This window comes from Populus trichocarpa, chromosome 1 (genome assembly GCF_000002775.5).
Source record: "Populus trichocarpa isolate Nisqually-1 chromosome 1, P.trichocarpa_v4.1, whole genome shotgun sequence".
Classification (NCBI taxonomy): domain Eukaryota; kingdom Viridiplantae; phylum Streptophyta; class Magnoliopsida; order Malpighiales; family Salicaceae; genus Populus; species Populus trichocarpa.
This window is the reverse complement of record NC_037285.2, coordinates 6,264,573-6,280,522: the sequence shown is the minus strand read 5'-3', so window position 1 is coordinate 6,280,522 and position 15,950 is coordinate 6,264,573. Positions and strand designations below refer to the sequence as shown.

Genomic DNA, 15,950 nt, shown 5'->3' with positions numbered 1-15,950 from the left:
TGTTTCACTGTGTTTGTGTGTGTGTGTTTCATTTTTACCAAGTGGATGAAGTTAACATGATTGATGACGCAAGAGATTGAGGTACAACTGTAGTATAATAATTCAGTGGTTGTGGCTATTATACAAGCAGTAGCTGACAGATTTTAGTCTGCAGCATGAGCATACCATGCTCCTCTCGGTGCCAAAATAGTTCCTTCGTCGGTGGATGGTATTTCTGTTTCTTTGTTCTAAAAGAACAGTGCAGTGGTGTGTATCAATCTGCCTAAACATTCTTTTTGATGCTTAATTGAAGAGTCAAGAGACTGGAGATGGAAAAGATGAGATATGAGAGACATCTAACAAAACCACAATAACTTAAGATTGTTAGTAAGTAAATGAAATGAAAGCAAGCTTGTCCAGTTTTTCATGTCATGGGATAAGAGAGCAGCAGCTGATATGAGGCTTTCAGTCTTATTATTTTTATGTACGCAAAGTCTAAATCAGTAATGCATACACTTTGTATACAAGCTAAGCAACGTGTGTGTATATATATATATATATATATATATAGAGTAAAGAAGCATGAAGAAGGTGGAAAGCATGTCATAAAGCGTCGGGAAACGTTTCGGTTGGAACTTGAAAGAGAAACGAGGAGACTAACTGCTGGTTTGATAGAAGCGGATGCCCCCATCTAAAATTGGAACTCTCAAGAACAAAATGAAGATGTTGTTATTAATCTCAAATCCTTAATGCTCAATCTTAATTGTCAATAATAAATTATAGTTTAACTTAAACTCTTCTTCTTTACATACATGATTATCATCTCTCTCTCAGTTATGTATGTATAGTTAATTCTTACTTACCTCTATGCCGCCGCGGTCAGGTAAAAAACAATATATATGAAAAAAAAAACATAACCAGTGTCAATGTCATTTATCGCAGAAGATTTTTGTTTTATTGTGATTTGAAAATTTAAAGTGTACGTTTAATAAAATTGACGCTAATAAATATCAATATTAATGTAATGCTATTTTTTAATTAATTTTAAAAAAACTAGGTTTTATGGGAAATAAACAGACATTATTGCTTTGTTTTTTTATATATATAAATATTAACACGCAGACATTCTAGGTGGATCGATATCTAAAGATATGATCCAACTAACTTAATTGATTAGGTCAAAATTTAATTTATTTTTTTTAAAGAAAATTAAAGATACATCAATCCAATGTTTTTTTTTATAAATATTGGGTCGACAATATTTTGGATAGACATGGATTTAATAATCTTGTTTTTTAGGATCTATTATTTTTTTTTCCATATAAAGACAAATTACATGTGGTTAGTTTTTTTCTCTTAAAAAGCAAACAATGCTTCGTCTGTTGCAACAGACAATGCTTCTTGTTTTTTTTGTTCAGGAACATATGACATGTCATTTGCTCCTTTCTCTTATAAAAACAAGCAACGTGTCATTTGCTAATAAACAATGCATAGTCTGTGACACTATATTCTAACCATCATTATGATAGTTGGAAAATCAAAGTTTAATTTTTTGAACATAAAAAACTAAAATTTTAACAATTCTTTCACTTGAAAACACTTAAAAAATATTCTAAAGGCCTTAAAAACCTCTTTGTGGTCTTGAACTTGGAAAAAATCGATTTCAAGATGAAAAATCAACGTGAATTTAAAAAACTTTATGTGTCCATGCCCACTCTCTCATACAAGATGAATATCTTTTATGGAACTTGTTGACATCAAAATCAATATTTTTTAAAGGTGAAATCGGTGTTAATGATAACTTTTTTTTTATTACTATTGGAATTCAGTAAATTTTTCTTTTCTCTCTGAAACAAGGTTGAAAAACAAGAAAAATAAAGTTGTGGAATGAAATACAGCTTCTAAAAACTAAAAGGATCATAACAAAAGGAAAGTGGAAATATGGGGACTAAAAAGAACTTTGTTCATGTCAATTTATCACCTTTTACACTCTAATCTTATATTTTTTAATTGTGTTTTTTCATAACAAACTATAAGAATTCAGATGTTTTTTTTTTTTAAAGATGCAAATAAAAAAAAAGTTTGAGAATAAAAGAAAAAACACCGGTCATTCATGTCCCTCTTCCCCAAATGTTATAATATTTTCAGACACCCATGATCTTGTATTGTATTGATACTCTTCACAAATTCCTCGAGAAAAAATTAACTTCAAATTTTAAATCCTACGCACCGATTTATATATCTATATATAAAAAATGATCTGTTGATAACATCATGTGCATAAGGGTGAGATAAAGAATGAAAATGGAAGAATTTTAAATAAGAAGAGAAGATGGGGTGGGATAGCAATTTTCTTGGAGACAACCCTTCTCTTCTCAACATACGTCGTATAACGGGGTGATATATGTCGATAATATTAATAATGACACTACGGATACGAGGAGTTTCTTCAGATCCGTATATGAGGGAATTATTATCCTAATTTTTAACTGGGTTTTTATAGAGATTAGTATGATATGGAAATAAATCTTCCTTGATTGATTTTTAATTGTTCCTTTAATAGAAATACAAAATGATGTGGCCGCGAAAAAAAAGGCTAAAAAGATGAGCTTAATGGCATCTTTCAGGCATTAACATGAATTTTTGCAAAGCAAGATACCATACAATTACCAAACTGTTACCTTTCTTGCTTTCTTTCTTTCCCTGTCTGTCCACTGTCTTCAAGAGTGAGAAAGAAATACATCACAGATTTTAGCTGTTAGGAAAACTTCATAGAAAAACACAGCATTACACAGACTGTCTTTGCCTAGAAGTGGATGATTGGTCACCAACTAGATTTACTACAAATTAATTATTAAAATAAAGAATCAAGCCCAACTCACCGCAGCATTATTGACTCTTCCACCGTCATCAGTCTCCGCTGTCCACCATCCATAATACCCTCCATCCCCATTCCCACACCTTCACTACCCTCCGTCTCTCCTCCTCACACCCAACAAAGAGTGTGTGTGTGTGTGAGAGAGAGACAAAGACAACCCACATTTTCTTTTTGTCAATACAGTGTCGGTGGCACTTCAAGTTTTGTTCTTGAATCGAGGGAGAATCAAAAGAGAGCTAATTTACTAAATACAAGAAGAAATAGTGAAACTTTAAGGATGAGCATGTATGGTAGAGATCCTTGGGGAGGATCCCTGGAGATAAATGCAGCAGATTCGGCAACAGATGATGATAGGAGCAGGAACTTGAATGACTTAGACAGGGCAGCTTTGTCAAGGCCGTTGGATGAGACTCAACAGAGTTGGTTACTGGGTCCAGCTGAGCAAAAGAAGAAGAAGAAATATGTGGATCTGGGTTGTATCATTGTTAGTCGCAAGATCTTTGTGTGGACTGTTGGGAGTATTGTTGCTGCTGCTCTCCTGGTTGGTTTGATTACTGTTATTGTTGAAGCTGTGCCTCGCCATCGTCACAATCATACCCCCGCTGATAACTACACCCTTGCTCTACACAAGGCACTCATGTTCTTCAATGCGCAAAAATGTATGTATCTTTTCCTTTTCTTGATCTGATCTGTCCGATTTCTGTTAGTTGATGTTTGTATACCTTTTGAATTCATTTGTTTGTTAAATTTGGAAGATAGCATCATTTTGTTGCAAGAATGAGGAGAGACTTCTTCAATGAATCCGGGATTGTAACTGTTTAGGGGAACATGAATCATCAATCTTAACAAACCCAGATCATGAATTTATTTTACTTTACTACTGCTCTGTTATTGGTAATCATCTATATTCAGGAAAGTAGAAATCGTTCTTTCTTCCTTTCTTTTTGTAAAAAAAAAAAACCAGTTTGAATGTGGCTTACCTTTGGTATCATGGATTGTTGAAGAAAATCATTGATTTGCACGGATTCAGATCATAAGTTTCAGTTACTGTTGCTACTGTTATTGATAATGATCTTGATTTTGTTTATGTTCGTGTATTTTGATGGCAAATTGCAGCAGGAAAGCTTCCAAAGCATAATAATGTGTCATGGAGGGGAAGCTCGTGTTTGAGCGACGGGAAAGGTAAACAAGGTAGTTTTTACAAAGATCTGGTGGGTGGATATTATGATGCTGGGGATGCCATCAAGTTTCACTTCCCTGCTTCTTTTGCGATGACAATGTTGAGCTGGAGTGTTATAGAATATAGTGCGAAATATGAAGCTACTGGGGAGCTTAACCATGTCAAAGAAATTATTAAGTGGGGAGCTGATTACTTTCTTAAGACATTTAACAGTTCTTCTGATACCATCAACACGATGGTTGCCCAGGTGAATTAACTTTACACAATTTATCTAAACATAGATATAATTGTACATCTGAATGAATTTATTTCATAGCTGTCTTTAACTTTAATGTTGATGATGCTTGGTTTTACAATAAAAACATGATCTTGCTTGGGGCACTTCATGTGAAAATGCAAGGGTAGGGCTTTTTTCAAAATTTTGACTTACTGGGATCAAAACTAGCAAGGTTTTTTCATCTGACAATTTCTCCATGGAAAACTCAACTTCCGCCTATGCATAGAAAATTTCCTGGTTACACAAATACTGAAGTCGAGATTGTTTATAGCTACTATTGTATTGGCCATCATCACATAAACATGATTCAAAAAAGTGTGCTATTCATCAAATTATTATTTTTATCTTTGTCTGTCGATCCGCCATAGGATTTATGGTCTGACAGATGTTGATTTCCATCCTATTTGACAGGTTGGCACGGGGGATACTTCTGGTGGGAGTACCACTCCAAATGATCATTACTGCTGGATGCGTCCTGAGGACATTGATTATGAAAGACTTGTAACTGAATGCAGCCATTGCTCTGATCTTGCTGCTGAAATGGCTGCTGCCTTAGCTTCTGCATCCATTGTTTTCAAAGATAACAAGGCCTACTCTCAGAAACTTGTTCATGGTGCCAGAACTCTCTTTCAATTTGCAAGAGATCAGCGAGGTAGATACAGTGAAAGAGGGTCAGAAGCTGCCATTTTCTATAATTCAACTAGTTACTGGGATGAATTTGTTTGGGGTGGAGCTTGGCTGTACTATGCAACTGGAAATAATTCCTATCTTCAGCTTGCTACAAATCCTGGCATAGCCAAGCATGCTGGTGCTTTTTGGGGAGGGCCGGACTATGGTGTCCTTAGCTGGGACAACAAGCTTGCTGGTACTCAGGTTAGTGAAGCTTCTTATCTATTTTCTATCATGCCTTTCCTAATCATGCAATTAACTTTTCTTCCGAATGTTATTAATTTTTCCATGCATCTGTTCATGTTTCTAATTTAATAAGATATCACATGTTGTTTCATATAATATACCCAAATGATAAGCATCTTTAGGAGTTGATATAATCTATTTTCCTCAGCAACGGAAATATAAGGTAGCTATGCATATGTATGCGTTTTTATTTGATTCTTGATGAGTAAGAATTGTGGGTTCCTCTAATTGCTTGTCTTGCTACAAATAAAGTGATCTCGTTCTGAGGTTTCCTCCTTTTTTTCAAAATTCTAAAAGTGAATCTCAATTTGTTAATTTATCTCCTGCCTTTTCTTATTTGTACCCATTTCTACTTTCTTGACTATTATGTCATGAAACCTGATGAACTGCTGTTGACATATAAAATCATCGCCTTAATGTGGAAATGTCAATGATGATCTCCTATTTGGATCCTGTTGATATTTTTCTGCTGCTATTTTTACATATTACATCATAATGTGCCTAATTCACTGTTAGTTTACTTTGAAAATATATGGTGGTATACTTCTGTCCTGATGAATAAATTTTGTTGTGTGATAGCTACTTTTGAGCCGTTTAAGATTGTTCTTGAGCCCTGGTTATCCGTATGAAGAAATACTAAGGACATTTCACAACCAGACCAGTATAATCATGTGTTCGTACCTGCCAATTTTCACGAAGTTTAATAGAACAAGAGGTAAACCATCTCCTATATGACTGGCCTGGTCACAAGTGAATGGATTAACTTTCAGATCCCATTCTAACTGTTTTGGTGATGTTCTACAGGAGGCTTGATCGAGTTAAATCATGGAAGGCCTCAGCCCCTTCAGTATGTTGTCAACGCTGCCTTCCTAGCTACCCTATATAGTGATTATCTTGAGGCTGCTGATACACCTGGATGGTACTGTGGACCAAATTTTTACTCTACTGACGTGTTGCGTGATTTTGCCAAGACTCAGGTATGCCATACCCTATGCGATAAGGTGTTGTTCTATATTGGACCCTGGCATAATTTGAGCGGTTTATAACTTCCTTTTTTCTGTCTTTGTGACAGATTGATTACATCCTGGGCAAAAATCCTCGTAAAATGAGCTATGTTGTGGGTTTTGGTAATCATTATCCAAAACATGTCCACCACAGAGGTGCATCTATCCCTAAGAACAAGATCAGGTATAACTGTAAAGGAGGATGGAAATGGAGGGACACCACGAAGCCAAATCCAAATACACTTGTTGGAGCCATGGTTGCTGGTCCTGACAGGCATGATGGTTTCCGTGATGTTCGCACCAACTACAATTATACAGAGCCAACGATTGCTGGAAATGCTGGATTAGTTGCAGCACTTGTGGCGTTGTCAGGTGACAAAACTACTGGGATTGATAAGAACACCATATTCTCTGCAGTTCCCCCAATGTTTCCAACTCCGCCGCCACCTCCAGCACCTTGGAGACCATGAGATGCCACAGTTTTTTAGAATATATCTGTGGGGCTTTTGGTTAGATGATTTTGCTGCAATAGATTTTGGACTCGGACTCCTTGGAAGGTAAAGATAATGCGACTCCACGGAAGGAGGACTGCAGAGCGAAGGACTGCAGAGCATAAGTTTGTGAAGATGACGAGGTTTGTGAAGATGACGAGGGCATACGTGGTTGAGAACTTGGACAATCATTAAGAAATTGATATTCTGTACCCCAAGATGCCTGTCGTAGTTTTTGATATAAATAGTATATGTGTATGATATGAAACGTTGTATTCTTTTTTGGGGGAAAAACGTGAATTCAACAGTTCAAAACTGATTAACAATAAATTCCATTTAAATCTGTAACAGATCTCGTCTCATTACTGGATCTCTTTCCCTCTTATCTTGATTCTTTTCCATGCATGTGGACACATTTTGTACATTTTGTGCATATTTCGGTTGGAACAAACACCACTAAGTATTTCACAAGCAGCTTTGGTGGTGTCGATTGCACAAGTGCCCTATCAAATCATCTCATCCACCCTCTGTTTGCAACCAAATTTATGCTTGGAATAAGACTATTCCAGTTGATGATGTGGCAGCAACTGCTGCATGTAGCTTCTAATAAAAATAGGGTAATCAGTAGTTCCTTGGCATAGATCAACTACCGAGTAAAGAAGGCCATGACCACCAGTTTGAAGTGTGCTCACAGTAAAACTGGAACCTCATTCACGTGAGGAAACGTATGAGGTCGGCTTCAAGGGATTCCTTTAGAACTTCTGTGATACTGACCAATGCTTTTCCAATGTTTGTAAATTATATGCCTTACTTAATATGGTGGTGTCAATTATATCATATTCTTTCCTCTTATCTTCGGAGTGTGCTTATTCTTTGGCATTCTTACGGTCTATATATATTTCAGGTGACTTTCAAATTCTTCTACCAGACACTCAAAAATCACATTCACAGGGTACTATGGCGGAAGAATCCAAATCTTTGCAGTACACACCTACATGGGTGATTGCTGCTGTCTGTTTTGTCATTGTTCTCGCCTCCATTTTTGCAGAGCGAGGTCTTCATAAACTGGGAAAGGTATGTTATATATTCCCTATAGTATCTTTTACACTTGAGCTAGGTGATATTCTGGTTTGATTTTTCTTCCTTCAATATTTAAATTTTTTGGTTCCCGGTTCCCAAATTGAACATCCTCAGTATCACTACTAAAATTGTTCTTTTGAACACATCTTATTTGGACCAAAATTCAAACTGAAGTGAAGATAAATTTGAAGTTATGCACTGCCACAGCATGTAGAAATGAATGTACGAAATGTTGCTGATTGCAGTACTAGTGTGTGGTATAATCGTACACTGCTCATTAAATTAAAAACGTTACTATTTATGAACATGTATCTCTTCTTCCTCTCCAAGAAAATTTATCAGCTTTTACACACACACACACACACACACACATAAAAGTTGTTTTTGCATCAATTGAATTTTTAAGTAAAAAGAAAGAGCTTCTAAGCAGAGAGGTGATGTTTCTTCATTTTTAAGAGGTTTTTGGTGCATAATTCCTAACTTCCTAAGGGACTTGGTGATTTTTTTTGTTTGGAAATTCAGTTCTTGAGGAATACGGAGCAAGATGCATTGTTTGAAGCCTTGCAAAAATTAAAAGAAGGTCAGACGATCCTTTCTCCCCAATCTTTATTTCCTATACAAGTGTATATTATATCTAATGACGAATTCTCCATAATCCACAACTCGTAACTAATGCTGGCAAGTTTGCATTTATAAATATGTCCAGAAATTATACATAAAGTGCAAGGTTACAATGGATTTGAAACAATTGTTTCACTAATTGCGAGACATAATTGACGATGTTGCAGTATAATGCTAAAATATGATCTAAATATGTTCTCAATGTGTGCTCCAAAGAATACTGTGTTTTGGATGTTATTTTCTCAAAACAATTTCTCATGAAGTCTGAGAAGCCACAATAGGAGTCTTAAAAGTAAAGCATACTGACAGGTTTTTTTTATCTCTTGGGTCTAATGGAAGTTATCCTGATGTTTTCCTACAGAATTGATGCTTTTAGGGTTCATTTCCCTTCTGCTAACAGTTACCCAAAATACAATAAGCCGCATATGCATCCCACCTCAGCTTGCTATTACCATGTTGCCATGCAAGAGAGAAACTGAGAGCAGCAACCACGAAAAAATCTATAATCAAGCTATAAACAATCGACGTCATCTACTATCTGCAACTAATAGTGCAGAACGTTGTGCTCGTGAGGTATGTCACTATGTTTACTGCTGTAAACATAACTTTTTACCAACTAGTCCATGTAAATTTGATTATTTTGCGGTTAAATTAAGTTGTTATTTAGGCAGAGGAGAAGATAAATTTAACTAGAAAACCACATACTGGCCATTCCATTAATTAGTATTTATACATGAATATGAGATAATCTAAGCTAATGGCTCCACAATGTGCTAGATGGATCCACATGACGATTAGTCTAAGCATGTTAGTAAAGCAGGTCCAAGAAGGGGCCATGGTTATTTTGGAGGAATATTTTCCTTCATGGGATGGCTCAAAGGTCTTGTCTTGATGATTGGAATGAGGATTGGTCTTGAAAAGTTGAGTTGTTGATTTGTTAAGTAGTTTAGCAGAGGCATAAAAGGTTGATACAGATAAAATGGATATAGAATAGCGAAAATCCTTATATGAATTAATATATCTAGCTGTGCTCACATTAAATCTTATAAACTAACATTTTGCACATGCCTTTTCCATACACAGGGGAAGGTTCCATTGGTGTCTGTGGAAGCATTGCACCAACTGCATATTTTCATCTTTGTGTTGGCAATTGTCCATGTTATCTTTTGTGTATCTACAATGATTCTTGGAGGGGCAAGGGTAATGTATCAGTCTCTTACCTTTATAACCTGCTCCACACAAATTAATTGGTCACATTTTCCCCTTTGAGCTGAACAGACAAGAATTGAAGCTGATATGCTTCAATTGTGTAGCTCGTTTTCGTAGCCATTCTTACTGATTTGGAATTTTCGTCATTTGTTTACCCTAACTGTTTTACATCATTGTCAAGTATTTTTTTCCCCCTTTCCTGCATATCTACTTTACGTCCATTAGTTTCTTTACATTTCGAATTATTGTGATATGTATTAATTCCACCTTCCATAGATACGACAATGGAAGACTTGGGAGGATTCCATAAGACATCCATCAGAAACATTCAGAGGTTGGCTTGAATCTAAATGTTCCTTTCTTCTGCACAGAAACAATAGAACTTCTGTAGTTTGTTAAATGTATGCTTTCTGTTGTGCAGATCAAGCAAAGCATCAACATGAACACCATTATTTTCACAAGTTCATTAAAAAACACGAAAAAGGATATTGGAGAAAGTCAGCTGTTTTAAGTTGGCTGGTGAGTTTCAAGCCAGCCTATGTTGCCTCTTATAATCTACAGTTGAAAATTTTATACAAGAGTATGATATAGAATTCAGCAGTTTTCTCTGCTCACTTTCAGATAGCATTCTTCAAACAATTTTATCACTCCATTACCAAATCAGACTACATTGCTCTTCGAAAAGGATTTATCACAGTAAGTTTCAATCATTAACCACATATCTGTTCACTATATAATTCTGCAAGATGTGTTCGATTAATTTATTGATCATTGATTTTTCCAATCCAGGCGCATTGTCCCCATGTGTTGAATTTTGATTTTCACAATTACATGATGCGGACACTGCAGATTGATTTCAAAAGAATTGTTACCATAAGGTAAGTCTTTTAGAATAATGGTTTGTTTATTTATTTATTTATTGAGTTGTATTTCAGTATTCAATGGTTTGAAGTTGAACAATACCAAATAATATTGGACAACAGCTGGTATCTGTGGCTCTTTGTTGTGATGTTTTTGCTGATGAATGTGGAAGGTAATTTTCCTTTTTCGAAGTTGAGCAATTAAATTCCAGTGATTCATAAAAAAAAGGTATCATTATTAATCCTTTCCCATGCTTGAATGAAAATGCAGGGTGGCATTCATTTTTTTGGCTGTCCTTTTTACCAGTAATTGTAAGTATAACTGAGCTAATGTATATGTGTGTGCGTACGTGTGTGTAAACACACAGATTTGAAGGGTTTAGTTGACATGTTTTGATGAATGACATTTGATGCAAGCCTAATAACATCGAGCTGGTTTGAATGGCAGCTTCTGCTACTCGTTGGCGCTAAGTTAGAACACATTATCACTAGTTTAGGCCACAGAGTTGCAGAGAAGACAGTTCCTATCGATGAAGCACGAGTACAGCCTTCAGATGAACATTTCTGGCTTGAGAAACCTGCCATTGTTCTTGACTTGATTCAGTTCATTCTGTTTCAGAATTCATTTGAGATTGCTTTCTTCTTCTGGATTTGGGTACACATGTTCTTGGCAAATAGTTTCCAAAGTTTATCACATGGTTTTCCATAGTTTTCAATGCATACATAGCAATACAAGTGCGTTTGCAGTTTTGGTTAATTAGTTTCCTCCCCTTCCAGAGCACATACGGATTCCGCTCATGCATCATGGAAAGAGTGGGCTACATTGTGCCAAGGCTTATTATGGGGTAATTCCAAAACCTTATGATCCATTATATATATATATATAATGATTCTGTTTTTCTGTTTATTACCCAAGTATCCAAGAAAACAAGCCTTCTTATTGCTTTATTTGGTGGGTGCAGTTTAGTTGTTCAAGTTCTATGCAGTTACAGCACCTTGCCTTTGTATGCTCTAGTCTCACAGGTTGGTGAACTTATACACCCAAGATTTACTTTACATGAGCTCCTTTATGATTGACATGTTTCAGAAACTCATTTTCTAACCTTTTGCCGATGGTATCTGAGGGAAGATGGGCACCAGTTTTAGGAAAGGGATGTTTGGTCAGGATGTGGAAGCGGCAATAGGAATCTGGGCAGGCGGAGCAAAGGACAAGAGGGACCCAAGCGAGAACCACGGAGCACGTATGCATAAACTAGCCACAGAATCATCTCATAGTGCGGCACAAGAAATGGTTATTGATGGAGGCACAGAGCTTTCTTCTGTGACCCAAGCGCCTGTATCTTGAAATTTGGTTCTTCGGCAAAAAGGCAAAAGGGAACATCCACTTACATCTCCTCAAGCCTTAAATTTCCGCAGACTCAACATTTAGCCAAACCATTGCTCATAACTTAATATTCTGTGAATGTTTTTCACTTTGCTTTATTTAATTTGCCAGTCATTGCTATTCTTTTCATCCCACGAAAAATCCCTCCACCACCTATTGAACCGAATGCCCTTGTGGTAAAAAAGAATATCAAAGCCTCAATCAAATGCAGATAATTTTATCGCTTCTTTCTTGTAAGACAGTACAGAATGCCTGTTGTTCTCACCACGATCATTGTTTATTCTTTCCATTATCACATAAATGTGCCAGTTAAAAACTGAATCCAATCTCTCATGCCACCGAATGGCAAGCTTTCTTATCACTTTTGCAGGTACGCATCAACGCATGACGAAGGTAAAACATCATCAGTGAATGAGATTATAAGGTCAAAAACTCGTATTCTCAATAACTTGAATAATAGATGCTAATTATTCCCTCATTCCAAACCCACAAGATGGTGTGTCTCCTTGTATATATTAAGAACATACTACATATATTGTTCAGAAGATGCTAAAAAATTAATAAGAAAAAAGTTTACTGCATGGTAAGAAAATAAAACAGAGGAAAAATACGCTAAGACGTTGCACCTTTCACAAAAGCTGGTCGATTAATTTTTCTTCTGTATTCTATTTTTGTAGTTACAAACATAAACACCAAAACCCCCTAAAAAAAAGGGGTGAATAAGGAAGTTACAAGGATCAGTCAGTCAACAAATGCCATCTAACATATCAATTTTTACAGGTACATGTATTTTCCTCCTAAGTATTCAGGCTATAATGAAAAAGATGACAAACCTGCATGCTTAGGTCTTTCAAGTGGAAGCTTTCTCATCTCATGACTTTCTTGGTGGGTGGGGGGAACTTCTTCAGTAGCCTCTTCCTTTTCAAGGTCCTTCAGAGCTCTTTTTGCATAAACAGTGAAAGCAACCGTAGTAACAACAGCAATAATGAAGGAGATGATGTTGTATATTATTTCCACAGCAGTCAAGTGATAGTTCTCATACTTCACATCAGCAAATGTCCTTATCAACCTACCACTGCACAGAAGCACAAGCATGAGGTTGAGCAGGAGGTAGGGAAAACAAATTGGCATATCATTATTTTGACAGAGTTTTCTTCAAATAGAAGAACTCGGAATGTAGTGCTTTTTGGTGAGCTGGGATAAATAGAGATTTGCAACAACTGATTTTGCTTTCAGTTTTTTTAGTCATCATCTGGACAAACAGTTCAAAAGAATTCCCAGGTATCTTTGTTTCCTTGCATGTTTCTTTGGAATAAGAACTGATACTGGAAAAAAAAGTATAACGAAGAGAACGGACCTGTAGATGTAGATAAAAGCTTCTGGTACCATTCCAGCAACTGAACCACACAAGTAGGGCCAAAATGTCATACTTGTTACCACTATTGCATAGTTGAAAATTGTGTACGGAAATGGTGAAACCCTAAAGAGGGCAACCACTTTAAATTGATGGAACCAGCTCCCCTCCCCAGCAAGTCTAATCATAGAAGCTTTCTGAGGCCATCTCTTCAACCATTGCTGCACATTCAACAGGAGATAATTCGCAAAAATGGAGATGCAGAAGAAAGAAAAGTAAGATCCAATATGAAAACCAAGTTGTCTAGCTTATATCAGTTAAAATCATTTGTCTTACATGGATGCGTTCACGGAAAACTAGCCCAATCAAATAGGGCAGGACCATCCCAATAGTGGTTCCAACCATGATTATCACAAACCCAATACCATATCCAAAGATCATTCCAGCCAACCACATGGAAGGACCTGAAGGAATTAGGAACACTGGGAACAAGGCAAGAGAAGCAGTAAGCACAAGGGCGAGGACTGGACGTCCAAAGGCAGTTGCTTCCCATTCCATCATTGGCAAGAGAACCTACAATGAAATTGATTAATCTTTGGCATAACCAAACTTAAAAGCCAAGTTGATTCTTAAACCTTAAGTTAGCAAACTTGATAAAGCTTGCCAACCATTATGCTGCATTCATAATCCAAACTGATGCCAAATAACCATCTCGAACAAATTATAAACCAAGCCCACTAACAGAAGAAAGTTCAAAGTACAAACTCAAATATGAAAAGCGCAAATGAATGCTGGACATGTAACAAAATGGTATATGCAATGCTTGCTGATTAAAGCTATAGACAGCACCAAAGCAGGCAAAAGATACAAACAAAACGAAAAGAGAGAAATAAAGCACCTTCTCAAAAAGAAATGGAACCCCCCATTTCACGAAAACGAGAAGAAGTATGGTGATAACAAGACACCAAATTAAAGCTTTGATCCACCAGATGAAAGCTTTAATCCTAGCTCTCGATTGCAGTTGTGAAATATCAAATTCAGGTGCCCTTGGTTCGTCGGATATAACAAGCCTAACATATTCACTGTCTTCCCTACCATGATGCTCCAACTTCCCGCTGTCGTTTCCCGACTCCTCCGCAGTCTGTGCCATCTTCATTCATAATTAAAAAAAAAAAAAACCCGTCAAGATTAAAGAAAAGAAAACCCAAAAACAGAAGATGATTTGGCTCTACAAAAAAAGTGGTGACTTATTTATGAGCTCGCATAGACATCAGGAAGCATGCACTCTATCCATACTTGTCACAAATAAATGCTGATAGAAATTTCGCAAATTAACTAATAAAAAAAGAAGCAGGAAGCTTGATTTAATTTGACTCTTGAGAAAATCAAATTCAAGGAGTAAGTAAAATGGATTAGACTGATCTAGATTTATGAATTTCTTGATGGGATTGTTCAGCCAAAAAGAGAAAGAAAAGGTAGAGATTAATAAACTGTAGTGAAAATATATATCTTCTTCTGCTCTTCCAAGTAAATAAAATTTCCTAATCTGCTGCTATCAATAGTAACAATAATAAAGCAACAAGTGAAATAACTTCCAAGTATGAATTATTCTTGTTTTCTGAAGCATGAAAGAAAGCTAGTAGTTTACCCTTGATGGGAATTTAATCGGAGAAATCAGAGCCGCCGGTCGGAGAAGTCGGAGACAACCTCGTAGACTGGGTTGGTTGTCGTCGAAAGAAAGCCTTGCTTGCTTGCTTCAGTTGATAAGATTAGGGAAGGAACAAAACAGAGGATTTTATTTAACTTTCCCTTTGCCCCCTTTTCTTTTTTGGTTTTTGTTTCCTTTCAGATAGATATTGGGGCAAAGAGAAATCAAAATTCAAAGTCTTAAACGATTGTGTTAGTCAGCAGCCATCCACCAGTATTAAATTTGCATATTATTTCAAAAGTCAAATTAATTATACTGCAGATAGCTATTTATTGTGCCTACGCTTTTGCTTACAACTTTTCTTAAGAAAAAAAAAAATCAAATCAAATCAAATATTACGTGCGTGTTGAAGAAGCTTCCTTCTTGGACCATCAATCCCAGCTGAAACCTTTTCCTTTTCTTCCCGAAAGTGTTTGTTTTCGTGGTTTTTAAAAATAAAATTAATTTTTTTAAATTAATTTTTAATTTTTAATATTTTTGGATCATGGAATTATGGATATACCAATCCTTCATATTCTTCCACACATGGAGGGCCAACCCAACATCATCTTTTTTTTCAAATTGACTGCCATCTCAAGTCTTTCCTGCCCTCTCTCTATCTCTTTGATTATTTTCTTCTTTCCATATGAGCTTAATCTTTTGGATATCAAAATTCAATAATTATCCATGTACGCATATCATCATGTGTATTCAAATCGTTACATCATAATTTATTTATTGCACCCTTCTTTCCAAATCCAAAAAAAAAAAAATTTATAAACAATAGCAAGATTGAAGCAAACCAGAGTAACCTTAACCACTCTAATCTTGCAAGAATTACTTTTTAAGTTTTTGCGTCTACGTATGGGCTTCCCATTCACGCCAAATAATTTTCCTTTTTCTTGTTTGCTTTTTTTTTTTTTCCCCCTCAAACTCTAACAATTTCAGGATCTTCCCTTTACAATTCGGATAAATGGCCGCGTGATATATCCCATTTGATATTAATATAATGATTATTTTTTAAAATATTT

At 36.0% G+C, this 15,950-nt stretch overlaps 3 protein-coding genes across 4 annotated transcripts; 2 read left to right on the top strand and 1 right to left on the bottom strand.

Moving 5' to 3' along the window:
* Positions 1-2,548: 2,548 nt before the first annotated feature.
* On the top strand, positions 2,549-7,074 carry LOC7491486 (endoglucanase 25). The gene is made up of 6 exons (XM_002299369.4): positions 2,549-3,516; positions 3,974-4,284; positions 4,726-5,187; positions 5,809-5,944; positions 6,034-6,206; positions 6,302-7,074. The coding sequence occupies exons 1-6, from the start codon at positions 3,135-3,137 to the stop codon at positions 6,701-6,703; spliced, it is 1,866 nt and encodes a 621-aa protein (XP_002299405.2). The 5' UTR covers positions 2,549-3,134; the 3' UTR covers positions 6,704-7,074.
* Positions 7,075-7,312: 238 nt separating this feature from the next.
* On the top strand, positions 7,313-12,199 carry LOC7477794 (MLO-like protein 13). Of its 2 annotated transcripts, none has more exons than XM_002299368.4 (15): positions 7,313-7,456; positions 7,629-7,798; positions 8,327-8,384; positions 8,787-8,998; positions 9,509-9,625; positions 9,911-9,968; positions 10,056-10,153; positions 10,256-10,330; positions 10,424-10,512; positions 10,618-10,667; positions 10,766-10,806; positions 10,943-11,149; positions 11,272-11,339; positions 11,457-11,517; positions 11,624-12,199. In XM_002299368.4, exons 2-15 carry the CDS (start codon positions 7,682-7,684, stop codon positions 11,837-11,839), a joined length of 1,467 nt encoding a protein of 488 aa, XP_002299404.4. In that variant the 5' UTR covers positions 7,313-7,456; positions 7,629-7,681; the 3' UTR covers positions 11,840-12,199. The 2 variants fall into 2 exon arrangements, with proteins under 2 accessions (XP_002299404.4, XP_024450810.2); XM_024595042.2 differs by having other exon boundaries at positions 7,371-7,513.
* A 306-nt stretch (positions 12,200-12,505) lies between these two features.
* LOC7477793 (uncharacterized) lies at positions 12,506-15,325 on the bottom strand. The gene is made up of 5 exons (XM_002297886.4): positions 14,881-15,325; positions 14,131-14,382; positions 13,569-13,805; positions 13,236-13,453; positions 12,506-12,953 (listed from the first exon to the last, which is right to left on the bottom strand). The coding sequence occupies exons 2-5, from the start codon at positions 14,380-14,382 to the stop codon at positions 12,689-12,691; spliced, it is 972 nt and encodes a 323-aa protein (XP_002297922.3). The 5' UTR covers positions 14,881-15,325; the 3' UTR covers positions 12,506-12,688.
* Positions 15,326-15,950: the final 625 nt, after the last annotated feature.

What these genes read in the sequence shown, in the direction of transcription:
- LOC7491486 (XM_002299369.4), top strand. Translation starts at nt 3,135, where the DNA reads ATGAGCATGTATGGTAGAGATCCTTGGGGAGGATCCCTGGAGATAAAT. An exon ending in ACAAGCTTGCTGGTACTCAG is followed by an intron (nt 5,188 to 5,808) that starts GTTAGTGAAGCT and finishes GTTGTGTGATAG; the next exon opens with CTACTTTTGAGCCGTTTAAG. An exon ending in GTGATTTTGCCAAGACTCAG is followed by an intron (nt 6,207 to 6,301) that starts GTATGCCATACC and finishes TCTTTGTGACAG; the next exon opens with ATTGATTACATCCTGGGCAA.
- LOC7477794 (XM_024595042.2), top strand. An exon ending in GTCTTCATAAACTGGGAAAG is followed by an intron (nt 7,799 to 8,326) that starts GTATGTTATATA and finishes TTGGAAATTCAG; the next exon opens with TTCTTGAGGAATACGGAGCA. An exon ending in AAAAGAATTGTTACCATAAG is followed by an intron (nt 10,513 to 10,617) that starts GTAAGTCTTTTA and finishes ATTGGACAACAG; the next exon opens with CTGGTATCTGTGGCTCTTTG.
- LOC7477793 (XM_002297886.4), bottom strand. Translation starts at nt 14,382, where the DNA reads ATGGCACAGACTGCGGAGGAGTCGGGAAACGACAGCGGGAAGTTGGAG. An exon ending in TTCCATTTCTTTTTGAGAAG is followed by an intron (nt 13,806 to 14,130) that starts GTGCTTTATTTC and finishes ATTTCATTGTAG; the next exon opens with GTTCTCTTGCCAATGATGGA. An exon ending in GCTTTTATCTACATCTACAG is followed by an intron (nt 12,954 to 13,235) that starts GTCCGTTCTCTT and finishes GCTTCTGTGCAG; the next exon opens with TGGTAGGTTGATAAGGACAT.